Here is a 27,536-nt window from a genome sequence, read left to right as displayed (position 1 = left end):
TTAAAGTTTTTATCGACTTAGATGTGTTTTAACCCTTCGAAAGTGCATATGTTGGATAAAAAAATTTAATACGACTAATATCTATATAATAACATGTTTCAAAAATAAAATAAGTTATTCATATATACAAGTTTGTATTGATAAAAATTGTAATATCAAGAAAGTTGACAAATATTTAAGAATTTTAGGTAAACTAAAATTAACTAACTAAAATAATTGTATTTGTTTGATGCAAGAATGATAATGCGTTGTTCAACATTAAATATATATATCTGTTTTAAACAGAACTTGACCTATATACATAACGTAATTTTCTGACGAAAGGTGTTCATCTGACCACTCTTGGGTGGCATTAGCTCCGCCCCGATCTATGAGTAGGTTACTAACCGTAGTCAATTGTTACGGTAAACAAGTGAAGGAGAAAGCTTCAATTGCTGGCATTTTCTTCAATGGGAGATTAATTATGGTTACACTTGTTCAGATTTTATTCAACAAAACATAAGTGACAGAGTAAGAAAGTGATTAAAAAGGACTAAGAGGATCCAATTCACCTTCTTTTATTGCAATTAATTAGATTGTTAAGCCATAGTCGGTGACAAATTAAAATTCCTAATATCGTCAATCAACGTCGTGAGACTGTTCCATGAAGATCCACCTTCTTCTGTTGCATTCTTAGCCAAATTTGCCATGGCGTTAGCTTTCTGCCTAATTTTCAGGCTTTCCTCTGAATCAGTCGTCATAAGTCCCTCTATTGCTTCTTTAATCTTTCCACAGCCTACTACAGGACACGAGATCTCAAGACCAGGGTTCCATATCTCTGTCCCCACTTTGACTCCCAACCCCACAACCTCCACAAGCTTCTCGTTGTAGAATTGCTCGGAGCAGAGTGGCCACGTTATCATTGGGACCCCACTAGCGATGGCTTCAAGGACCGAATTCCAACCACAATGAGTCATGAATCCTCCTACGGCTGAATGGTCCAAAATGGTCAGCTGTGGGGCCCACCCTCTAATCATCAATCCCTTTTTGCTCTTCGCTGCCCTCTCCTCGAAACCATCCGGCAACCACGTGTCCTTCCTCACTACCCATATGAAAGGGACACTTGAACTCTCCAGAGCTTTTGCGATTCCACTTATTTGGTCCTCTGGAAATCTAACCAGGGTCCCGAAAGAGACGTATAGAACCGATTTAGGCTTCTGGTTGTTTAACCACTCTACGGCGTCGTTTCTGCTGGAGTTTCCAGCAGTGACGACGTCAGCAATTAGCTCCTCGCTTCGGATTTTGGAAGAAAAATGGGAGATGGGACCAATATGCCAGCATTTGGTTTTCTTTATCTTCTGGTAGTAGTCAGCATAAGCAGGCTCTAGCTCGTAAAAAGTGTCGTGAACAATGCAGTAGCTTCGCCCCTCGGAATCTCGTACTTGGTCAAGCAGTGAATCAAAACTAGTCCTGTCATCATCGGCGGCCTTTCTCAGATCATCTGTGAGTTGCGATAGCTTGAACTCTATCTTATCTGGTAAACCAGGAACCAAGAAACTACCTTGGAAATTTGCTTCCAGTTTGAGTTGTTGCTCATGAGGCTTGTAAACCTTAAGATTATGGAGAATACTGTTGTAAGTGTAACTGGACTGATTGAACAAGATCCTAGGGATTTTCAACTCCTCGGCGATATCAACGGTCCACGGAAAATACATATCAGAGAAGATACAATCGGGACTTATTTCGCGAATTTTATCTTCCATTGGTTTCTGGAGAAGGAAAATGCCGTAAAATATTTTAGGTGGCATTTCGGGTGACGTGGCAGCGCTGAAGCTCTCAATACCTTCAGGCAAGCCAACTTTAGCAGAGGGAAAAGGGATAGTGTGGATAGAGATAGAATGGCCGGAAATTCGGACGTCATTGTTGATGGATGATTGGACAAGTAAGGCATTATGTGGGGTAGTGAGTATGGTGACATTGACACCGCGAGAGGCGAATAGTCTGGCTGCGTTAACTAATGGGATGAGATGACCTGTGGCTAAGAAAGGAAGGAAGAGGACATGGAGGTGTTTGCTGTTATTCATGGCTGCCATTGTTAATGGCCACTGTCAGCACTTGACTGTGTATTTTATTTTGTGGAAAATGTATATACATACATTGAGTGGAAAATGGAAATGACTTGAGATTATTTTTAAGTTATGAGAAAAAAAGAAAAGAAAAGAGGCTTTCCACTTCGACGACGGAGTGCACTAAGTAGCTGCATTAATTCCTTACAATTTTTCCCACTGGGCTTAGGTTACAAAACGACAAAATCATAAACAGATAGGAAGTGAGCCAGACCTGGTGTCCACACACGTATACCATGTTAATAATATCACAGTAACAGTTAATTGAATTTAACGTTTTTGGAAACAATATACAGTCAAATGCATGTCCCTAGAGAAAAAGAAGTACTCCCTCACAGTCCCTCTATCCCAAATGATTCCATATAAAATTCAAAGTCCCAACTAAGAATTAAACATAGCCCTTCTTCTGGGACTAGTTATTACTCTGTTAAAATTTTGGGCTAGTGCCATTATCTGAAGAAATATACCAGTCATGGCAGCAATGGTTCTGAAAGAACAAACAACAATGCCACATGTTGTGTTCATTCCGTACACCATGACGAGCCATATAACTCCATTAGTACATACTGCTAGACTCTTCGCCCTTCACGGCCTCAGGGTCACAATCATTACTACTCCATATAATGCCCTCCTTTTTCACTCCTCCATTGATGAAGATCGTCTCGTGTCTGGCAGCAACATTACTGTCCAGACACTTCAATTTCCGTCGGATGAAGTTGGCTTACCTGTGGGAGTTGAAAACTTCATCGCTAGCCCTAATATGGAAATAGTTGGCCAAGTTCACTATGGTTTTATTCTGCTTCAAAAGCCCATGGAGCAACTAATTCGCCAACTCAATCCAAACTGCATTGTTTCCGACATGTTCTTCCCCTGGACTGTTGATTTGGCTGAGGAGTTGGGAATTCCGAGGCTCTCTTTTCAACCGGCAACTTTTATCCATCAATGTGCTTGGCATTTTCTTAAGGAATATACACCTCACAAGAAGGTGGCATCGGATACTGAGAGATTCTTGATCCCCGGCTTGCCTCTCGAGATCAAAATGAAAGGCTCAGAGATGGAAGATTTCCTTAAAGAGGAGACTGAATACAAAAAGACAGTGGATGCAATATTAGAAGCTGAGCTTCGTAGCTATGGCATTATTCATAACACTTGCTCTGAGCTAGAACCTGGATTTCCCGAAGTCTACGAAAAAGTTAGAGGAAGAAAAGGTTGGCACATAGGTCCTCTATCTCTGTTTATCAACAAACATAAATCGAAAATTAGCTCAAATGAAATTTCCAATTCCAACTCCAATTCTTGTTCCGACCCTTGGAAAGACTGTGGTGAATGTTTGAATTGGCTTGAAGATCAAGAACCTAATTCTGTTCTCTTTATTTGCTTTGGGAGCATGGTAAGATTTTCCGGTGATCAGCTAATGGAAATGGCTGTAGCGTTGAAATCCGCCAACTGCTCGTTCATTTGGGTGGTTAGGGAGCAGGAGAAAAATCAAGAAGACGAGAACGATCGTTCTGACTGGTGGCCCAATGGTTTCAAAGAAATGGTTGTAGAAAAGAATAGGAAGGGCTTTATCATTGAAGGTTGGGCCCCACAGATATTAATCCTGAAGCATCGAGCAATTGGAGGTTTCTTGACTCATTGTGGTTGGAATTCTGTACTTGAATCCCTAACTCTAGGTGTTCCATTGATCACATGGCCCCTGTTCTCAGAGAACTTTTACACCGAGAAGCTTTTGGAGCAACTTGAACTTGCAATTGGAGTTGGGGCAGATGTATGGAACTCGGGGTTTATAGTGTCCAGTCCGGTGGTTTCAAGAGAAAAGATAGAGTTGGCGGTCAAGCGTTTGATGTATGATTCAGAGGAAAGTAGAAAATTCCGAGCAAATGCTAAGTTGATGGCAGAGACCCTGAAGCGTGCTACTGAAGAAGGAGGTTCGTCTCATTCACAGCTCATCGAGTTGATTGAGGAGATCAAGCGATGTGCTTTCAAGAACTCCTCTTGAAATTTATCTTTAATTGTATCACTTGAAATAGATTTGACAACTCTGGCAAATGGTGTTGGCCACATGAATGTAATATGTTAACAATGTTCCAGTTTTTAGTTTTCTTTAAATGCTCTGCGATCTCATTTGTCATTACGCAAACACAAAAGCTTCAAAATACTTCTACGATCTCCTATCCTTTATTTGAGCCTCAGTGCAATCTAAACTTCTTTTACTATTATCTTCTCCGATTGCTATCTCTTCAATGACCGATCGACAACAATAAGTCCCAAAGGAACCCAACTCGAAACCAAAGTTATTGAAGAGCCAAATAAAATATTCGGAAAAGGCTCAAATATGTCATCCAACTATCGGAAATGATTCATTTATGTCACTCGTCAATAGTTTAGCTCATTTATGCCATCGAACTATAGGAAATGACTCATTTATGCCATCGAACTATAGGAAATGACTCATTTATGCCATCGTCCGTTACCAAAATGACTCATCCCTGCCAATTTTCATTAACGCCAGTTTTATAATATCAGATATGACACGTGGCCTCCAATTAGAGGTCTATGTCGTTTAATTAAACCAACCCAATTTTAAATACCAAATTAATAAAAAATCCGACCCATACACCTTACTCACCCACAATCATAATCTAGCTGGAGGGCACGTGTCATATACGGTATTGTAAAACCAGCGTTAATGAAATATGACATGGACGAGTCATTTTGATAACAGACGATGACATAAATGAGTCAAACTATTGATGAGTGGCATAAATGAGTCATTTTCTATAGTTCGATGACATAAATGAGTCAAACTATTGACGAGTGACATAAATGAGTCATTTTTAACAATTGAATGACATATTTGAGCCTTAAATATTTGGCATCTCAAATGCACGACATATACTAGTTATCCCTTGAGCTCTAATCTGCCCCAATGCCACTTTGTCCTATAGATTAAAAAGATTTTTACGGCCGCCACCCAAAAAAATGCCAGACAGATATATAATATATGTATATTATATGTATATATGTGTTCAGCTGTGTATAATTAGTGTATAATATACTGTATGTATATTAAATAGTAGTTGTAAATATTTTTGGCTGAGCGACCAATATATAATTTCCCCATTATTAAATGACCTGCCACCCTAAAACGGAGAATTTATGCCCCCAAAATGGGTAGCTCCGCCACTCAAAATTCTTCAAATTCGAGTTGAATTTTAGACCAAATAATTCTGAGAAAATAGTGGCAATTTGCAAAAGCTGTCGGTGAAGACTCCAACAACATTTATTCAACGGCAATTATAAGTTTACGACGGCCTTTGTTATTGTCAATAAACACCCACTAAATTACGGTAAAAGAAACACATTTTAGCACAAATGTAATAGCAACTGAAACTACTATCAAATTTGCACTATTCATGTGTTTGAGAGTTTTTTTCCATTCGTCATTTAAGATTAGTTGAACATTATTTATATTCCTTTCATGAGTACAACTCTTAAAAAGTCACTCAACTTTGAGAAATTATTTAGCAAAGTCATTGAACTTTGCTACATATGAATAAAATCATTCAACGTTGACCTTTATTCTCATAAAATCACTCAACTAAATATGTCATTAAAAAATGACATGACAATATATATTAATTAATTTTTTATGCCATGTAGACATGAACCCCACAAATAAAAAATAAAAATAAATCATATTTTAATACCTCAATATCCACCCACCAATCCTTCATTTAAAACTCATTCTTTGTTGTTTCTACATTATTTTAATGTGTGCTCTTATTCTTTTTCTTGAAATTATTTTCCTATTTATTTATTTATTTATTTATTTATTACACTGTCCTTCTTTTTAGCTTCTACAATCTTTCTTTTCGTCTCTATTTTCTTATCTTTCTACTTTGTTTACGTACATCTATTTAATAGATAAGACTTACTCATACAAAATATTTACACCAAATCAATATGTATGATTTTTATTATAATTAAAAAATAAATAAAATAAAAATACATATTAATTAATCATAATTAAAGAATATATAGAAACACATGAATGTTATTGAGAAAAGGACATAAATGGTCCCTTAACTATGAGAGTAGGTTCAAAATAGTCCCTTAACTATGCACTTAACGGTTTTGGTCCTTTAAGTTTGCCATAAGTTAACAAAAATGGTCCCTCAACTATGAGGGTTGGTTAAAAATAGTCCCTTAAGTATGCACTTAACAGTTTTGGTCCTTTAAGTTCGCCAAATGTTAACACGTTTAGTCTTCGACAAAATATTCATCGAACTCTGTTTGTTAGATTCGACGAGAACTATGAAAAAATTAGCGAGAACTCACATTTGGGTGTACGCATTACTAAAGAAAAGGCCAAATACCTCAGGATAAAATCGACGGACATCAGTCGGTTATAGGAAAAAACAAAGGAAAAACCTACACACTTGATAATGTTAGAAAATAGTGTCTCGGAACACAAAGACCAACGGACTCCATCGGCTAAGTAAAATACACTAGACTCATTTTTACTGAAAACCCGAAAACAAATCTTCCATCATAGTGATTCTTTAAAAAAAAAATAGTTTCTGCGCATTTTCCTTGAAAATAATCGACGGACGTTCGTTGGTTTTCGTAAAAAATAATAAAAGCTAAAAAAAATTAAAAAATAGTGTCCCTCGATTTTATCCATCGGTTTCCGTCCATCGTTTTTTTCGCTTGTTTTTAGTAGTGATAATTTTTGTAGTTTCTGCTATTTCTAATTTATTTCTAAGATCTGGTGTATTTTACTTAGCTGATAGACTACATCGGTTTTAATCGACAGAGTCCGTCGGTCTTTGTGTTCCGAGACACTATTTTTTGACATTATCAAGTCTGTAGGTTTTTCCTCTGTTTTTTCCTATAACCGACTGATGTCCGTCGGTTTTATCCTGAGGTATTTGGCCTTTTCTTTAGTAATGTGTACACCCAAATGTGAGTTCTCGCTAATTTTTTCATAGTTCTCGTCAAATCTAACAAACAGAGTTCGATGAATATTTTGTCGGAGACTAAAAGTGTTAACATTTGGCGAACTTAAAAGACCAAAACTGTTAAGTGCATACTTAAGGGACTATTTTTAACCAACCCTCATAGTTGAGGGACCATTTTTGTTAACTTATGGCAATCTTAAAGGACTAAAACCGTTAAGTGCATAGTTAAGGGACTATTTTGAACCTACTCTCATAGTTAAGGGACCATTTATGTCCTTTTCTCGAATGTTATTACTGGTCTGACAGAAAGGAAAAGGCCACATAGGACTGGTTGGACCCTTTCCTTTAAGCAACAACAACTTTTTTTTTTGAGCAGTTTTTTTGGTTAATATATGTTGGAACTAAGGTTAAAAATATATCCGTTGGCATTAGTGTTTTCAACGAGTCAATTGAAATTTAACAACTTAGCTCTCACGTAAAGTGTCTAAAGTAGTAGATTAATTTTTATACATTAAATTTTAGAAAAAAATTGAAATGTATATTCAAAATTAAAATATGAATTTATTTTATTTTATTTGTGGGGTTCATGTCTACATGACATAAAAAATTAATTAATATTGTCATGTCAAATTCTTTGATGACACATTTAGTTGAGTGATTTTATGAGAATAAAGACCAAAGTTAAGTGATTTTATTGATATATAGCAAAGTTTAGTGATTTTGCCACATAATTACTCAAAGTTGAGTGACCTTTTGAGATATTTACTCTTCCTTTCATTGATTAGCAATATTCACCTCTAAAAAATGACATACAAGGGCCTGCAAGAAGAAAGTCGTGTCATTTGAGATGAGATACGTCCCAATGTCAAAAGGGAGGCATGGAGAGCAACAAAAACGAACACAATTTTCTGTCATCGAATAATTCGAAGTCCTTTTTATTCAAGAGAGATCAACATAGCACGTCCAAATACTAGATTACATTTGACATCACTAGATGTTTAAGAATCTTTTAAGAAAGATACAACATCTATGACAACAGTGACCACCACAAAGACAAAGAAGGATGACAGGAGGAGTTGGCCAAGCACATCTTCAAACCTCATAGTAATAATCACTTGATTAGCTCCAACCATGAAACCTACCAAATTCAACACGGACAATGTTATCAATGGTACAGCCAACATCCCTATCCCTTGGAAATCAAATTTTCCCTTCTCGTATTTCTTGAGCTTTTCCTCATCAATTGCTTTGTCCGACAAATACAATTTCTCTCCACCTTGTGCTCCGATAATCTTTTCAACTATAGCTTTCACTCCTCCTAACCATATTGAACTAACTCCCATCATCATCAGTGCCCTGTATTCCAACCACCACACTTTAACCGATCCGCCTTCTGGAATTGACTCCGACATATTCTCCAAAATTATCGATATGAAAGCGATTATATACACTGCAAACCAAGGATCATAGACCTAAACCAACAAAGAGAAGTTGTAAATATATTTCCAAGTAGATCGCGTTGAAAAGATAATTAACTATATAAAAACATGCTATTTAACAGTTTAAGCTTTTGGACGAGATAATCACATACTACAACATTGTATCAGAGCAATTTGAGGTCCTAGGTTCAAATCTCACTATCACTCATTATATATGCTTGACCAATGTAATGAAATAAATTAAATTATATTCTTTCTAACAACTTAAGCTTTTAGATGAGATAATCATACTGCAACAATGTAAAGTTTACCTCGGGGTACACTTGAATGCCAAGTAAAAGGCTAATAGACGGAATACTGGCGTGCAAAACCATTCCCCAAGAATAGAGAGAGAAATACATCAAATAGGCATAGCACAAACATTGGATAGTTCTAATCCTGCTCTTCATGCCATAAGTGAGGGGATTCAAACGTGATAGACCAGCTTGTGTGAGTGCAGCGACCCATTTTGTGAGTTGTGAGGAGAAACCTTGCATATCAACTGGGGCACACCCCAAGAAAGATGGTCTTTCTGGATATAAATATGTCGATGTCCATCCTTTGCAGTGCAAAAGATAACCAGTAAATGTGCTCTCTAAATGGCAATTGTAGGAATAACCGATCTGCGTAATGCGTTTAGAGTAACGAATTTGTAAGGTACTTCTCATAAAGAAAACACTTTGGTTTAACTACATCAGGATTTAAGTAATATTAATGACTTATTTTAGACCACACACTTTAAAAATCTTTATTTTTCCTATATACTTTGTGCCTAGCTAGTCAAACACTGTCACAAAAAGTGAAACAGAGAAGTAACATGTTTAAGATCAAGAACTCTTCAAATCTCTTTAGGGTACTTTCAAAATTTTCTTAAAATGAAACAAAGGGAGAAAATATATAACTTGCCTCTTCACCCCATTGTGTGCCATCCTCGTATACACAAGTAGCCAGGGTCTTAGCTTCCTCTATGATATCTTCTGATATGACTTTCTCTTGCTTATAAATGTAACCATTGTTCTCCTCTAGTGAAGCAATGAACTTTCTACTTGATCCGAAATGCTTCTCCGGTGAACCAAGAAATTCATCTATTACAAAAGTCCACCACCGCAAATAAAAAGGATTAGATGATTTTTTTTTTTTTTTTTTACAAATAATGAACGAAATATATTGTTGAACTTAAAATTAGGTTTGACAAAAAACGAACCCTTTAGACCTGGCTTCGTGTATAACGCCTTCCTCTTCAGAAAATAACCAGTTCCCGATAACACTGGGCCTTGAATACCATCCATCCCGTGCCATATTGTCTACAAGTAAGTATATATATTACCATAATTTTTTTTTTTTAATTATCTCTCTGCGAAATTCTAATTAACTAAGAAAAGAAAAAAAAACCTTGTAAGCCTGTCTGATTTTGACATCGTAAATATCTGACTTGCTGACATTGTAAAACACTTGAGGGAACTGCACATAAGCTAAAGAAGGTGATATCTTTGGATCAAGATGGAAACACATTGCCTTCCGAGCTGATGTTGGATCATGACAGAAAAAATCACAATCTAAAACCAGTAAATACGGGGCATTACTGATTATCCCTGAAACTCGAAGCTGCATGAAATTTATTAGATGTTAGAAAATTTTGTTATTCACATAATATCAAATACGATACTCCCTTTGTCCCAATTTATGTTACGTTTTTCGAGATTCAAACTTCTAATTAATTTGGGATAATATCTCAGATGATCACTCAACTATGACTAGTTCACTCAGAAAGTCACTCAACTTTATTTTCTAACCACAAAGTCACTCAACTATAACTAGTTCACTCAGAAAGTCACCAATGGTTAGTTCACTCAGAAAGTCACTTAACTTTATTTTCTAACCACAAAGTCACTCAGCTATTGGTGTTTCACCAACAAAGTCACCCCTAACCTATTTATATAATTTTTTAATTAAATTTACTGACATGAAATTTTTATTTAAAGCCAAAATTGTAAGAAATAAAAAAGTACCTATTTTAACCATTTTATTGATCCAACCAACTAATAATATATCGAACAAGATCTTTTATTTTACCTTCATTCCCTCCTAATTTCTTTTTTAACAAGAATTAAAAGAAGAAGAAATACAAAGTCTGACAATTAACAAGAAAAAATACATTGACTACAAAAAATTAAAATAAGATATGAAAATGGGGATATATTGGACGGGAAATCACGCAGCCTCCATCATTGACCAAAAATTTCTAATACCAAACAGTAAGATGTGAGACTAAGCAATTAACCAGTGTAAGCAAGGAAAATAACATGATGTTGAATCAAAGCTAGGCTTTCGTTCCTTTTTTCATATACTAATTTTCTGATTCCAATATGCATTTAATTTTCTTGTTGATTGCGAGACTTTGTATTCCTTCTTCTTTTAATTCTTGTTAAAAGAGAAATTGGAAGGGAATGAGAGTAAAATAAAAGGTCTTTGTCAATATATTTTTAGTGGGGTGGGTGGGTCAATAAAATAGTTAAAATTGGTATTTTATTTATTTATTATAATTATAATTTTGGCTTTAAATGAAAAATGTCAATAACATTTAATTAAAAAACACTTAAATAGGTTGGGTGACTTTGTAGGTGAAATACCAATAGTTGAGTGACTTTTTGGTTAGAAAACAAAGTTGAGTGACTTTCTGAGTAAATTAGTCATAGTTGAGTGACTTTCTGAGTGAAATAGTCGTAGTTAAGTGATCATCTGAGATATTATCTCTAATTAATTTTGACAACACATTTGGACGTAAAATCTTTTACGTAGTTTTTCAAAATAAAATTTACATATTTAAAAACTACTTAAAAATATATTTATATAAGTTACAATAATTAATAATTCAAACATTTAAAAGACATATGAAAAAATTACGCTCAAAGCACCATCACATAAATTGAGACACATGTATATAATACTATAGGAGAGAGGATAAAAATGATTATTAATTCATACAAGAGCATTTGCAGATCCACCCTTGAAGTGATGACGACGGTGAGTTCTTCTTTCACGGGATACGTACACTAGCATAGGAATTTCCGTCAAACCATTGGAGCTCTTCTCTTTCTCCATTTTCCTGTCATTTATTACCTGGACGGACACCAAAAATCTTTCATCAAAATAAAGATTTAAAAAGTACTCTAAGTAGGAATATTTTTTTCCCCTCCATTTGGGTTAATTGACTTCCAAAGATTATAATGTACTTCTTCAACTCATATGTTGTTGACCTAGACGACACAATCTTTAGTGGAAGTATATATTTTTGTTCCTTATTGTTACAGTGCATGTCCTTCAAGTACCTAGTCTGTTTTTCATTTATGTTCCATGTTTACTAGAGTTATGAAATGTCTGAACTTGACTCAACATATTTTGAAAGCTTATATGTTAAATAAAGCTGCATTTTCGTTTATTGTTCAGAATACCTTGATAAACGGGGCTCTATCAGGCACTACATCATCTTTGATTTTTCCTGATTCACCAGCACGGTTCACAGTCTGCTGGAACTCCTCATATCTTAACTGCAAAAAGAAAAAGAAAAAAAACTCATTATAGTTAATAATTCATCTACAAAGAACTATACAAAACTTTTGCTTTTGTGTTACCATACTTTAATTTCTTTCATTTCAGCTACAAAGTCATCGTTCTTAAGAACACGATCATCTTCCCCTAATGGAGAAAAAAACGCTTTGGGGCACCTTGTTTTGATTCCATACTTCTCACAGAAAGGGAGCCACAACTTAGCAAAAGAACACGCTTCCTCCATGGCGTACAATGTCAAGGGGCATCCCGCGTCATCAGATAGATACACCGCCAACTTGTCTGTCGGGTAATCAAGAGCCATTGCGGATATCACAGTGTTCATGACATCCACAATTGGCTCTTTCTTAGGGTTGGCAGTGAAGACCATCACGTCAATTCCCGGAAGCTGAGAATTGTGGCATGTTATGTTGTCAGGGAATACGTCCCTGACAACCGGGCGCCAACGAGTCCCTTGTCCGAAGAACCACTTGATGATGAAACTAACTTCACCTAAGGTGATAAGCACCCATGCAAATGCTTGTAAAGTGAGGAAGTTTTCAAGGTAAAGCAAATGAGATAAACGATAGTATACTAATGCAAGCATGATTAGAGAGTGGAGAAACATGTGGAGTCGGTAAATGGTGGTGATAGGTTGCTGCACAGTACATCTGTTGAGTTCCATGGTTTTTTTTTTCTTGGTGGTTTCTCTTCTCTCCCTGTGTTCCTATTTCAAGACCTGCATATGGCTCGGATATTGTTGTTAACTATCCCACTCCTCCTCAAGAATCAAAGTGTTCTAAATTTACTAATACGACCGGTGACGGAGACAAGATTTTTCTTTAGGGGGTTCAAAAATATAAAAGAGTAAGAAATGAGAAAGCCAAGGAGGTTCAATATCTACTATTTATACATAAAAAATAATTTTAACCTTGTGTATACATGATAATTTTTCGACGAAGGAAATTCGGGTGAACACCCTGGCCAATATTTACTTTATGCCATTTATATTCTTACTATTATTTATACTTTTGGTTTAGCCACAAGAAAAAGGGTCTGATAGAATATGATTTACTTGTCTTTAACCCCTTTTATACAAATTTAATTGTTATCCCAAGTTAACAAATTTGGCGGTATACAATTCGTTATGAAAAAAGCTGTTCGTCTCATAATCTATAATACTAAGTGAAGTACTCCCTCCGTCTCAATTTAAGTGTTCTACTTTCTTTTTTGGTTTGTCCTAAAAAGAATGTCTCTTTCTATATTTAGTAGGTGGACAATTCAAATATCCTATATGACAAGTTTATAACCACAAGATTCAAAGAACATTTTAGTACATTATATAATCTTTAAATTAGGACCATAAGATTCAAGAGTCTTTTTATTTCTTAAATTCCGTGTCTAGTCAAACTAAGACACTTTAATTGGGTGTGAGGGCTTTAATCTCTTTTTTGTTCTTATACTGATATATAGTGTTTAACTAGTTTGTACTTTGTAGAAACATGCAAAGCCGACACGTTAAGTTCAATTTTCACTCCAAATATTTATTAGCAATAAGTCACACACATTCATTAAGAAAATGACAAAAATGATCCTTAATATTTATGATAGTTTCAAGCTAGTCGCATAAATATGATCCAAGCAATTTTGGTCTTCGAAGTTCAAAGAATTAGTTGAACACTTTTGATCTCCATCAAATATCTAATAAACTTTGCTTGTTATATCTCACAGAAACTCTGAATGAAAAGGTTAATTAGAAACGACAGGAAAGTCTCATAAAATTCTAGAAATTACACTTGATACAAAATATTGCACCTCAAAAAGCTGCACCAAGTAAAAATATATAGATTCAAAATATCATAGATAACAAAAATTGTACCTCAAAATGTGTGTTCCCGCTAAATTCTTTATCTTTTGCGATTCTCGTCCAATCTAACGGACAAAATTAGTTAAATTTTTTATCCCAAAAATATTTACTTTTGGCAAACTTAAAGGACCAAAACTGCTTAAAGGATATCTAAGGGACTGCTTTAAACCTACCCCAAATATAAGGTAACATTTTTGTAATCTCCTCCGCATTTATTCTAATAAAAAATAGTAACCTAATGATGCTAACCTCCCATATTTTTGGGAATAGGCTTAATACCTACAGTTTACCCTTGAGTTTGTAGTTAAATTCTATTTACATTTACCTTTAGCGTTTGTAGGTGTTTAGCCTGACTTTTTCTTACAATAATTAGATTTTTTTTTTTTTTCTAAAAGAAAAATATAATTTTTTCATATTTGACTAATCCTTTTCTTTTTTGGAGCAAAAGATTTTGGACTTTTAGACATTAAGGCTCCCTCCTTCTTACTTGGCAACATCTACAATGTAACCTTAAGGGATTTGAGAGTCTTATTTTAGGGGAGAATTTCACTACTAAAAAACAGGAATTTAGCGATATATAAATTTAATAGCTAAATAGCAAAATTCGTTGTTAATCCTATTTAGCGACGAATGTGCTACGGAATTTGCAGCTAATTCCTGTTCTTGTATAGTGCTTGTTACTTGTGTCAACCTCCTTTTTCTGAGTGAATTTGTGAGGTTATTTTTCGCTTTATTTTGTACTATCTTTGATGTAATGAATTGCATATCTCTACATGTGGACGTAGGTCGATTGACCGAACCACATTAGCACTAATAAAATCATGGCTGAAAGGGATCGCCGTCGGTTGATTTATTGGAAAAACCGATCCATATCATAGGCCAATAATGAACTGGTTTGTACAATAAACCGACAGACTTCAAGGACTGTACTCGATCGATTTCCTTATTTTGTAAAAATCTATTTTCTTGACATATGACCCCAAAAAGAAACTAACTGATCTCAGTCGATTTTTTTATATTATTAATTTATTTTATATGAAAATACTGATCAATTTTTTCGGTTGGTTTTCTCATTTTGTTTAAAATACAGACTGAGGTCGATCGATTTGTTGTATTTGTATTCTTTTAATGAACAAACCGACCAGTTGGCACTACGTGCCAATTAAAAACAATTACAATTCTGAAATAAATCCAGCACTATGCGCTGCCAATCGATCACCCAAACAACATTAAACAACTATAGTTTTCCGACCCAAACTATATCAAATCTAATTCGAAACTCGATCAATTATCAATCAAAACCCACCAATAAATCATAAATAGTTAGACAATTTCATAACATATTCAATAATGTACAAGTCTTAAAAAATTATAAAAAGTACTCCTATCTAATAATTAGTTTAAACAAGTATCTGATACGATACATATTATACATTGTTAATAGAGTCAAGAGAAATAACGATCCTCTCTCCTCTCTCACAGGTGCACGCTAGTGTGCTGCTATAAACATGGAAAATAACGATACGACGGTGCTGAAGCAAGTAGGGAAAGGATTGGGGCTAAAAACTACCATACGACACACTGGAAAAGTGACTACGGAAACATGGCCGGCGCTACCAACCAAAGGCACTAACACTCCAAATGGGGGTGGATCTACCGTGGGTAAAAAGTCGGGCACGGATAAGTCGGCAGGAAGCCCCAGGAATCAAAGCAAGGCATCGACGGGGGAACTAATCGTAGCCACTGAGTTGATTGAACATGGGAAAACTGCAATAACCACGATGAAAGGTACTCGAGGGGAAATGAACAACAATTCATCTAGGGGTACTTCACCCACAGGTGTGGGAGTCCCAACGGAAGAAAGGGGAACACCAGTACCGGATCTAGCCCAGACGCAACAACCAACAAAGGCATGGAACACCCTTTTCCAAGTCAATAAAATGGCGGAAAAGGGTATGAGCCTCAAATTTATTGCACCAACGATCGGAGATGGGAAAAAATTGTTGTATTAGAAAAAAAGGAAGTAGATGTGGGCAGTGAAAAATGGAAGACTGCACTGATTTTGTATGTTATAGGAGCTTCCCCCACTATTGCAAGTATTGGGAGATTTATTGAGCATAACCGGGAGTTTATCACCAAACCACAAATATTCTATCATAATGATGGATATTTTGTGGTACGATTTGCTAGCTTGGATGATAGGAATGAGGTACTATACTCAGGTCCACAAATGCTGCATAATAAACCTATGATAATCAAGGCCTGGACTGCTGATTTCGATGTAGCAGAGGAAGTACTTAAGACAATGCCACTGTGGGTAAAATACCCAAAACTTCCTCTAAACTGTTGGGAAATGGAAACTTTAAGCAGAATCAGTAGTGGGATTGGGAATCCACTATATGCTGATGAGTGTACAACTGCTGTGGAAAGAATATCCTATGCTAGGGTGCTAGTTGAAATGGACATCACAAGACCACTGCCTAGCACTATACAAGTTCAAGACCCCAACGGGAAAGTCTTTGATCAAGCTGTGACTTATGACTGGAAACCACTATACTGTGGAACATGCTGTCAACTCAGTCACGACTGCTCCAAAGACAGACTGAAGCCACCTGCTAAATCTGTTCCAAATGAGCCAAGGGCTGTAAAAGAAAATAACCAGGAAATTGAAGAACATGTAGCAAAAAAAAAAAAAAAAAGACTCCAGCAGCTGGGCTTGTCCAGAAACACAAGGAAGGAGTCCATAAAAATCAAGGGCAGAAACAGAAGCAAGAATGGGAATTTCGAGATGAACAACCACAACAGCCTGGCATTAAAAAAATAGTAGTAAATGTCACACCCTCTCCATCAGGGGTGGACTGGCAATCTATAAAGCAAAAGGCAGCAGCTAGAGGTCATAAGGTCCCTACTACGATAAATACTATGGCTCCAGGTGGTAGTATGGTAGAAGGAACCATGATGACAAATAATGTAGCATCCACGTCCTAAAAGGAGCTGGCCCAAGTGAGCAATGTAGTGCAAGAACTGGAACAGAAACCACCTAATATATCCCTATGAACGTAGTAACATGGAATGTTAGGGGCTTCAATAAGCTGTATAAGCAAAGGGAGATGGTAAAGTTTTTGAAAGTTCATAATGTTAGTCTTATAACAATAATTGAGCACAGAGTACACAAAAAATTTGCACAAAAAATAGTTAAGAAGATCTTCCCAGGATGGGAATGGGCTGAAAACTATGATTCAACTGGCAAACGTAGAATTTGGCTACTATGGAATCCTATCAAAGTAGCAGTTAAAGTGATCCAAAGTCATGAGCAATTTATTCATAGTATGGTGATAGTTGGGAATACTCAGTTCCTGTTGACTGCTGTCTATGGGTTGCACACTGTCATCACTAGAAGGTCATTATGGGATGCTCTTGAATGGCTGCAAGCTAGGGTGCAGTATCTCTGGCTACTTATGGGTGATTACAATGCTATAACAGAGGATGAGGATAGAATAAATGGCACAGAGGTCCAAGAATGTGAGGTAAGAGATTTTAGACAGTTCATACAAAACACTGGCCTTCATGAATTAAGCCTAGGCGGAAGAGAATATACCTGGTCCAATGGAACTGTGTACAGCAAAATAGATAGGGCACTTGCTAACTCAATTTGGATGATGAAAAACTATACTACTAATGTGTCTGCTCTTGAGCCAAGTTTCTCTGATCACTCCCCTCTATGCATCTCCATCATAGAACAAAGAAGGGACTTTCACAGACCTTTTAAGTTTTACAATTATATGGCTGATCATCAAGATTTTAAGCAAACTGTGGAGGGCTGCTGGACCAAACATCTACCGTACCCCTCTCTCAAACAGGTGTGGCGGCAACTTATGAGTGTCAAAAATGGAATGAAGAAGCTTAGAAAGACAGAGTTCCAGGGGATAGTGGAGAAGATAGACACAATAAGGCAGAAGCTGACAGACATACAAAACTCTATAGCAGATGGACAACATCAGGAACTCATACCAGTAGAAAAGCTATTAAGGAAAGAATTTGAGAAATGGACTAATATTGAAGAAAGCATCTGGCAGCAAAAATCCAGAGTTCACTGGTTAAAACTGGGAGATTCAAATACAAGATTTTTCTTCGCAAGTATGAAGAGCAGGGTAGCACAGAACAAGATCAACTGCTTAAAAACTAAAACTTGTCGACTGCTCTATACTGATCAGGAAATAGAGAAAGAAATTTGTGGCTTTTATGGGAAATTGTTGGGGTCCAGAGCTGAATCAATACCTGCAATTGATCCTGGAATTATGAAGGCGGGGAATATTCTTGACAGAACAGACCAGCTGAAGTTGACAAGGCCTATAACTACTGAGGAAATAAACCAAGCTATCCAGGATATTGATGATGGCAAAGCACCAGGACATGATGGTTTTAATGCCTATTTTTTCAAGAAGGCTTGGGGAATCATAGGTAAAGACATTATAGCTGCTATTAGATTGTTTTTTCATGATGGGGTACTGCCACCTGAAGTGAACTGTTCTAGTGTCACTCTCATTCCAAAAGTAAAAAATCCAGTCTATGTAAAGGAGTAGAGGCCCATCTCTTGCTGTACAGTCCTTTATAAAATTATCTCAAAAATCATCACAAAGAGGCTGCAATATGTTATGGAGCGAATTATTGAAAATAACCAAACTGCTTTTGTTCCAGGAAGATTAATCAGTGACAACATTATCTTAATCCACGAGTTAGTCAAAGGATACATTAGGAAAACATTTCTCCTAGGTGTATGCTTAAGATAGACATGCAAAAGGCCTATGATTCAATAGAATGGCCCTTCCTAGAACAAGTTCTCATCAGCTTAAACTTCCCTGATCCGTTTGTAAGGTGGATCATGGTGTGTGTAACAACTGTTAACTATGCTATCATGGTAAATGGTCAGCCATCAAAGGCATTCCCAGCAAAGAAAGGACTCAGACAGGGTGACCCCCTATCAACCTTCCTGTTCGTGATATGTATGGAGTACTTGAATAGAAGCCTGAAACCTTTGGGTACTGATCCTGATTTTAACCATCATAAAAAATGTGCCAAATTGAATATTGTGCAGCTTGGGTTTGCAGACGATCTGCTCGTATTTTGTAGAGGTGATGAATTTTCAATTAACAAAGTTTATGACTGCTTCCTCCGGTTCTCTGCAGCTTCTGGTCTTATCGCAAACACTAGTAAGAGCTCTATCTTTTTTTGGGGGGGGAGGGGGGGGGGGGGTAGACAATGTGACACAACAAAGGATTCAGGACAAACTATAATTCACTAAGGGAACCTTGCCCTTTAGATATCTGGGAGTGCCCTTAAGTACAAAAAGACTCACTCTATGCAATGCATGCCCCTAACGGACAAAATTTTGGCACGAATTACACATTGGACATCAAAGCTATTGTCATATGCTGGCAGATTACAACTAGTTAAGACTGTGCTATTTTTCATACAAACTTTTTGGGCTCAGATATTCATACTCCCAAAAAAGGTACTAAAAGCAGTTGAAACAATTTGTAGAACCTTCTTGTGGACAGGGGACACAACAACATCTAGGAAAGCATTGATAGCTTGGGAACAATTATGTCTGCCTAAAGCTGCTGGTGGACTGAACGTTCTGCATGCTCAAACATTGAACGAAGCTGCCATATGTAAATTACTTTGGAACCTATGTAAGAAGGCAGACAAGCTATGGGTCAGATGGGTACATGAATATTACCTCAAGCAACAGAGTGTATGGAGTATCTTTCCCAATCAAGCCTCATGGATGCTGAAAATATATTTAAAGCAGTGGACATCTTAGAAGAAGCAGGTATTGACGAACAACAACTCAACAACATCACCACCTTCTCAATTAAACAAGTATACCAGAAGCTCCGAGGAAACCATCTAAAGGTGACTTGGAGGAGATTGGTGTGTAATAACCAAGGTGCTCCTAAGTGGATTTTTATACTATAGCTGGCACTTAACAAGAGACTTTACACTAGAGACCGACTGACGCAATGGGGGATAACTGAACAACTGGTTTGCCCCCTATGTGGAACTGAAAATGAGACAGTGGAGCACTTATTCTTCAAATGCAGCTACTCAGCAAGGGTCTGGGAGAAAATAGTAGAGTAGCAAGGATACAATAGATATGCAATGGAGTGGACTGATGAAGTAAGATGGACGACTACACACATAAATGGTAAAGCAGCACAATCTCAGATCTTTAGACTCATAACTGCAGGTTGTGTTTATTTCCTATGGCAAGAAAGGAACAACCGAGTTTTTCAAAGCAAATGGTGAGGGGAAATATGCAACCAAAACTGGCAAGCCAACTAGCCTGAATGGATTATTATCCTTCTTAGTTTATTTGTTGTGTGACTTAGCTTGTTATTCCAATGAAACAGGACCATGGGACCTTGTCCATGCGCCTGTTGTCTAAGCTCTGTACTTAACGCTCATTTGGTGAAATAAAATCTTTATTTACCAAAAAAAAAAAAGTATCTGATACAAGCTAAGGGTTGTTTGCCACTACATATTTGTCTGAACTACTTCATCCACAAGACCCCGAATAGAATGATTAAGGACAAGATGATCGCGTGGAGGCCGAAATCGGGGGCTAACTGTCACACCCTAATCTCCCTAGGGTGTGATGGACACCCGACCCTTACTTAGGGCCGAGCGAACCCTCAGACCCTTAGTGCACACATAATCTTCTTAGACTTTTAAATCAAATAAAGATGAAATACATAGTACAGCTTTCAGAAATATTCTTTTTCATCGTTATTCTCAAATCAAACAAAATTTGTAATCATGTAGAATTTATCACATAACACAGAATGACACATCGGCTGATGGAGCCGCTTACAAAACTGACAGTCTATACCCACGACTCTGTCTGCAAAGTCTCTAACTCCAATCAGAAATCATAACACGTGTACTCTAACTCGGCAGCACTCCAAGAGTAAAGGGAGCTTGCCAACGCCGCTAGAACATCTTTTATAATGGCTTCTACTCATCTGGGTGTACCTGCGCGGCATGAAACGCAGCCCCCGAAGAAAAGGGGTCAATACGGAATATGTACTGAGCATGTAAGGCATGGAATACAGAAAACAGAACCATAATCGGAACAACAGTACAAAAAGTAAGTACATTAACCAGAATACCAAGGTGCTTATTTTCCGAACGTAAATCATACTTACCGATGTCATATGTCAGAAAAAGTACCGAAAAAGAGTAAAACATCCAGCGTACCAAAATACTTACTTTCCAAACACTGATCATACGTGCCGACATCATATGTCACCATATACCTATACATATAACCGATCCATACGTAATATGATAGTGCCGAGGAACGTACGACCCGATCCATACATAACATATTAGTGTCGAGGAACGTACGGCCCGATCCATATATATATAACATATTAATGCCGAGGAACGTTCGGCCCGATCCATAAATATATAACATATTAATGCCGAGGAACGTTCGGCCCGATCCATACATATGACATATTAGTGCCGAGGAACGTTCGGCCCGATCCATAAATATATATTATACTGCTGCGGAACGTGCAGCTCGATCCATATATATATATTATACTGCTGCGGAACGTGCAGCCCAATCCATACATATATTATACTGCTGCGGAACGTGCAGCCCGATCCATATACATATTATACTGCTGCGGAACGTGCAGCCCGATCCATATATATATTATACTGCTGCGGAACGTGCAGCCCGATCCATACATATATTATACTGCTGCGGAACGTGCAGCCCGATCTATATACATATTATACTGCTGCGGAACGTGCAGCCCGATCCATAAATATATTATATACATCCATAGTAATACTTCCTTTGAAAAACATTTCTTGTTCATATACATACAGAAAATAGAACATATCATGTTGCCGAGGCGTCGGCTCCGGTCCATATATGACATAACATGTTAGTGGCGAGTATAACATAGTGCACACAATGATATAACCGGCCCGAGGCTCGGCGAACGATATAATAGTAGCACGCACGAGCGGAGTAGTGAGAACCATGTGTATATAAATCAATCCTACGACTCGATGGACAAGTATACTCACCGATCCCTGAAGGCTCAGAAACAAGTTTCGGGTCAATCCGACTTAGTATAAGAAAGTTATGAGCGTTTGAAGTACAGAACCTTCTACAAGCGTTTCAGAAGCCATTTTTGGAAAACCAAAGCCATAATCATGTTAGGTACCCTTCGAATATTGTTATGGATCACATCCGACAGAGCCTTTGGAACCATATGTACGTATCAAATGTATCAAAGACTCGATGGAATAACCAAACGTGCTATCATTTAAAAACCAAAACATTGATCACATCATTTATTTCTCGAATGCCATTCGGAAACATATCAAACTGAACTTCGGACATCATAAGTACGCATCAAAACCATATGGGACAGCTTATGGAAATCAAGAACGTTAGCCATCCCAGTGGCTCTAAGAATGGGAGTTTCCTTTGGGATCATATGCATATACTTTGTCATGTTGATTTCACGAAGATCATGCCAAAAGAAAGAAAGAGTAAGCCTTACATACCTGTCCCACGTCCAATTAGCTGCGCTTACTCGTCCAAACTTGCTAGTCTACATTCAAGAGAATTGACATAATCATTAGACTCATCGACATACACTTGTCTTAGTCCTTCAAATGAATTTAGTTATATTCTGCCGAAATTTCGGCAGCATTTCCCCTGTAAATACACCATCCTCGAGAATCCAACTCGGCCAAATCATCAATCAACAATCCGAGAATTCAACTCGGCCAAATTATCAACAACAATACCAACAATCATGCCAACAACATCAACAATCATTTCAAGACGCATTCTAACATTAACAACCTTTGTCATACAATTCAACGGCATTTCATTTATATTTAATTCAATTCACATAATATTCAAAACAACCCAATCAATATACTACTTCACCCAAAAAGTTCCAAATTTAACAAGAATAATAGCAACCTATTTCCTTTCCTTCTTAATTCATAAACTACACCAACCATCATACTAACAACTTCAACAATCAATCCGAAATACATTCTAACGTTAGTAACTTCTTTTACATAATTCGTCAACATTTTGCTTATATTCCATTTAATCACAACAACCAACTTACCATCTTCCAAACACATCTCTTATCTCCAAATTCATGAGTTATATCAACAACCCATACATTAACAAATTTATTCTTACAAATATAAGAAACCACACTAATGTCATACTAACTTCTTCAATAATGCACAAACGATTTCAAATTCATTTCAAGCCACCAAACCTTCATTTTTACATCATGGAATCCAGAACACAACAATCAAACTACTAAATAAAATCAAGTTATCACTTCTACATAACACCTAGACATGCACGGCCACCACACAACATCCATTCTTTCACAAATTCCATCCATTTCTACACACTTCAACATAAATAATTTATCCATAACACAAGTAAAAGAGAATTGAACACATACCTTTTTCTCTTAACCTCTTGGCTCGGATAGGATGGTAAAGTGCACAAACAAGTGTTTTGCTTGCTCCAACAACTACTTCACCTTAAATTGGTTGAATTGCTAGAAGAAAATAATTTTTCTTGATCACTTTTTCATGGACCTTACTCGGCTATGCCTTGGCCGAAGGGCTCTCTTTTGCTTTCTCCAAGTTTCTTGAATTTTCTAAGAGATGGAGATAATAAAATGTGATGAATTAATCATCTTCCATACACTTATATTATGCTTCCATGTGGGCTATGGCCCACACCACATGGGACGCCCACATGGCCTTTTGTTTCAAGACCATTAACTTTCCATAATTCCATTTTTAACCCCCAAACTCTCCTTAATATTTCCATGAGCCGCCTTGTGAATTTCCCTTTTTACCCTTAGCTTTTCTTAATATTTCCACATCAAGAATTTCCATAAACAACTTGTGTATTCAACAAGACCAAAACATAACATTGCCCTTAACTTCTCGCAATTATCTTGAATTATTCGAACGTACAAAATGCGGGATATAACACTAACATCATTTTCACATTGGAAATCGAAAATGCCTTAGTAGCAAGTAAACCGTCTAATTGAGTCTTAAGCCCTTCATACTATTGATCTCTACGCCACTCTCTGGCCTCTGACGCATGAAATTGGCTAGATAATTCAGGTAGCTTCTACTCCATAGCCATCATGGTTGCCCTATCCATTGCCTCGTCAATGGAGGAAGTTCCTATGCCTTGCAACCCGAACTGATAGCGATGGAGCTCATTGAGAAAGGCCATAAGCTCTCCCCTTTCTTGGGCCACCAATAGTATTCAACCAAAACTTCTCTGTATCCTCGTCTGAAATTGGTGTTGTCTCACCTTGATTAATGGTCGACTTACTCCAACAAAGCTCCTCCGAGGAACTTTGATATTGAGCCTAAATTTAAAAGATAAAATTAGAATATAAATTTAGAAAAGATAGTAATTAGTACTTTCAGTTAATGTAGACGCTTACGTAGGTAGTCTTAGCTCATTAACTGTAAGACCCGGACCTTGCAATGTTCAAAAATGCCAGCCAAACGACCCCAATTAACCTCAAACTATGCAAAATATCGGACAACGAGTCAAATTTGGATAGGTGGTTCATTTTCGTAATTTTACAATCAAAGTTAACCCGATCAAATGCTGAAATAAATTACATAGACTAATTACCCATAAGCTCACGAATATTCCATTACAATAAACAAGATTTGATTTTAACTAAATTAGCTAGGTCAAATCACAAATTTTCTAATTGGGAAAGTAGGCAAAAATCTTCAATAAATTCTCTTGAAAAAAACCAATGATTCTATAGTTAAACCCAATCAAAATCAAGTATATCAACCCAAGGGTGTTAGAGAATCATTACATCAATGATTTGAATCGAAAACAAACCAACTAGAACTCCCCACGACGAGACAAGCTCCTCTTTGCAATACAAACTAGGGCTGAAATTCAAAACTGTCCAATTTATACTTCCAGGTTTGTCCGTATTTACAGTCCAAATTGCCGCATTTGCGGACTTAGTTCCACATTTGAGGAGCTCCAAAATATTTCAAGTTTTACATTTGCGAAACAAGGACTTCGCTTTTGCGACCGCACATTTACGTATATTGGTCCGCATTGATGACAGGCCTTCACATTCTAAAGAAAAAGTAAAGGATTTAGGGTGTGGTATGGGGTGGTGGGGTTGGGGTGGAGTTGTGAGGCTTGGGTGGATATTTTTCTGAAAATAATTTTTACCAACCAAACGAATATGAGAAAATAAGTAAGAAATTCACTTATTTTCCGCTACCCAAACGAACAAGAGAAAATAAGTAGAAATTCACTTATTTTTCAAAAAAAACATTTTTCAGGAAAATATTTTCCTCCACACCGAACACACCCTTAGTGATGGCAATACTCCTAGTGTAAAAGTCCCATGCATAGGAAGGAAGTAATTCGGATATTGTATTGATTCGAAAGATATCTTTGACGGAGTCGAATTGTCATAATGAAATTTTCGGGCATAAAAGAAATATAAAACAAATTTTTGAAGCAGTACGAATGGCAGACCATATGACATAATCAAGTAGGAAATAATGACATAATCAAGTAGGAAATAAACTTCATAAAGATCTCAGAAAGCAAAAATAATCGTACATAAAACTAAATTAATTCTATGTAAATGACACACTTTGTTTAATTTCTTGGCCCCTCTTATTTCTTTTTTCATTGTTCAGTTTTTCGGAAGCAAATAATCATTGAATGGCAGGTGCGTATTGAAGTAGCGTCTATTGTTGTTGCAAGTACTTTGTCCAACTCCTCGATTGAAAACAATTTCGATAATCTCTATGTGTCCTTAGAATAAAATTAAAATATTACGTCCCTTGTTTTTTAACAAGCCCTCCAGAAATAATATTAATTAGGAGGAATATTTGACTATTTTATTTTTATTCATGTTTAAGTTATAATCTCTCTACATTAATGTTTACTCTATTTATGTGTCATCTCCATCAATGATAAAATTCTAATAAAAATAAAATAAGAAAAAAATAATAAATTATTGCTAGAACTTTTAAAATGACAAACAATTTGAGACAACTATTTTTAGTAATCACGACAGATAATTTGAGACAAAAAAAGTAAATTTAAATTTATCCATTATAGAAGTAAGACACATGCAAAACAAGGTTACCTTAATAGCATTAACTCCTTTACCTACTATACTAGCATTAACTCCTTATAAGACTACTAAAAAGAGTTTTAAGTATTGCATGTGTTCAGTACTCATATAGGAAGTGTCCAAACTTTATTTTCTGGTCCAGTCCTCGAAGAATTAAAATGGGGTCTTCTTCCTAGTAATAAATTGAATACTTGAATTCTGAAAATAGAGTTCACTAGTGTCCAACAACTGTAGAGACAAACGAAGCTTTGACTCTAGGAAATGTTCAATGTTTTAATCTTATGAAATTTGGAGCTTCATTTCAGGAATCTAATGTATTATTGTCACCGTCCACTGTGTAGCTTCGATTCATGTATTATAAGAATGATGTTTAATACTCAAATTATCTGTCGTGATTCTCTTTTTTAGGCCCCTTAAGAAATATTCTTTCCGTCTCAAATTATTGGTCGTGATTACTAAAAATAGTTATCTCAAATTATTTGTGGTTTTAGAAGTACAGCTAAGCCACAATTAATTGTTTTTTCTCATTTACTCTTAGTACTCCCTCCAAATCAAAAAGAGTGTCCACGTGGCCATTTGCACACCCCTTAAGAAAATAATAACTAATAAATAAAAATAGGTAATTTGGCTAAACCGATCTTAATTAAATAGGTATTGGATTTGATCACATAGCACTTAATAGGGGCAAATTTGAAAGATAAGGTTAATTATTTCTTGATTTGATAAGTGGACGCTCTTTTTGACCCAAGAAAAGAAGGTTCAGTGGATACTCTTTTTTATTCGGAGGGAGTATAATTTTGTTATTAATGGAGATGACACATAAAAAGAGTAAACATTTAAGAGAGATTATAACTTTAAAATAAATAAGGGTAAAGTTACTCAAATACCCCTCTTAAATTAATATTTCTTAAGAGACGTGTAAAACAAAAAAACAACAGATTATTTGAGACAGAGAGAGTATTAATTAGAAGGGTTTACCCTTCATTGGTATTTGGATAATCATAACATTACCCCATAATTTAGGTGTTTGAAATCTTCTAAGAACAATACTCTCTTTGTCCTTAAATAATTGTCATTTTAGCTCATTTCACAATAAATAAAAACTTTATTTTACTAAATTACCCTTATTATTAGATGTTTCTTGAGATTTGAGCGCTATTAAAAAGAAATAGTTCTTTGATATAAAGGTATAGTTGGGAGCAATTACTATTGTTTGTCTTGAATTCTTAAAGCGACGCTTACTTGGGCCAATTTTTTTTTTCTAAAGCAATACTTATTTTAGGAGGGAGTAACTACCAATAGTGAAATGAATTTGTTTTTTTTTTTAAATGCTAAAATGATAA

General features: G+C 36.2%; 3 protein-coding genes across 4 annotated transcripts; 1 reads left to right on the top strand and 2 right to left on the bottom strand.

The window, feature by feature from the left end:
• Positions 1–539: 539 nt before the first annotated feature.
• LOC132619035 (solanidine UDP-glucose glucosyltransferase 1-like) lies at positions 540–2,203 on the bottom strand. The gene has a single exon (XM_060334020.1). The coding sequence runs from the start codon at positions 2,070–2,072 to the stop codon at positions 579–581; it is 1,494 nt and encodes a 497-aa protein (XP_060190003.1). The 5' UTR covers positions 2,073–2,203; the 3' UTR covers positions 540–578.
• A 227-nt stretch (positions 2,204–2,430) lies between these two features.
• Positions 2,431–4,286, top strand: LOC132619034 (solanidine UDP-glucose glucosyltransferase 1-like). Its single transcript, XM_060334019.1, has one exon. It carries the CDS (start codon positions 2,578–2,580, stop codon positions 4,102–4,104), a length of 1,527 nt encoding a protein of 508 aa, XP_060190002.1. The 5' UTR covers positions 2,431–2,577; the 3' UTR covers positions 4,105–4,286.
• A 3,687-nt stretch (positions 4,287–7,973) lies between these two features.
• Positions 7,974–12,890, bottom strand: LOC132617219 (cellulose synthase-like protein G2). 2 transcript variants are annotated; one of them, XM_060332178.1, is made up of 8 exons: positions 12,185–12,888; positions 12,000–12,095; positions 11,533–11,667; positions 9,940–10,152; positions 9,752–9,851; positions 9,454–9,632; positions 8,820–9,170; positions 7,974–8,541 (listed from the first exon to the last, which is right to left on the bottom strand). In XM_060332178.1, the coding sequence occupies exons 1-8, from the start codon at positions 12,776–12,778 to the stop codon at positions 8,068–8,070; spliced, it is 2,142 nt and encodes a 713-aa protein (XP_060188161.1). In that variant the 5' UTR covers positions 12,779–12,888; the 3' UTR covers positions 7,974–8,067. The 2 variants fall into 2 exon arrangements, with proteins under 2 accessions (XP_060188161.1, XP_060188162.1); XM_060332179.1 differs by lacking the exon at positions 8,820–9,170 and having other exon boundaries at positions 12,185–12,890.
• Positions 12,891–27,536: the final 14,646 nt, after the last annotated feature.

The sequence above is a fragment of the Lycium barbarum genome, chromosome 11, assembly GCF_019175385.1.
Source record: "Lycium barbarum isolate Lr01 chromosome 11, ASM1917538v2, whole genome shotgun sequence".
In the NCBI taxonomy this organism is placed as follows: domain Eukaryota; kingdom Viridiplantae; phylum Streptophyta; class Magnoliopsida; order Solanales; family Solanaceae; genus Lycium; species Lycium barbarum.
This window is presented reverse-complemented; position numbering and strand designations above follow the sequence as displayed.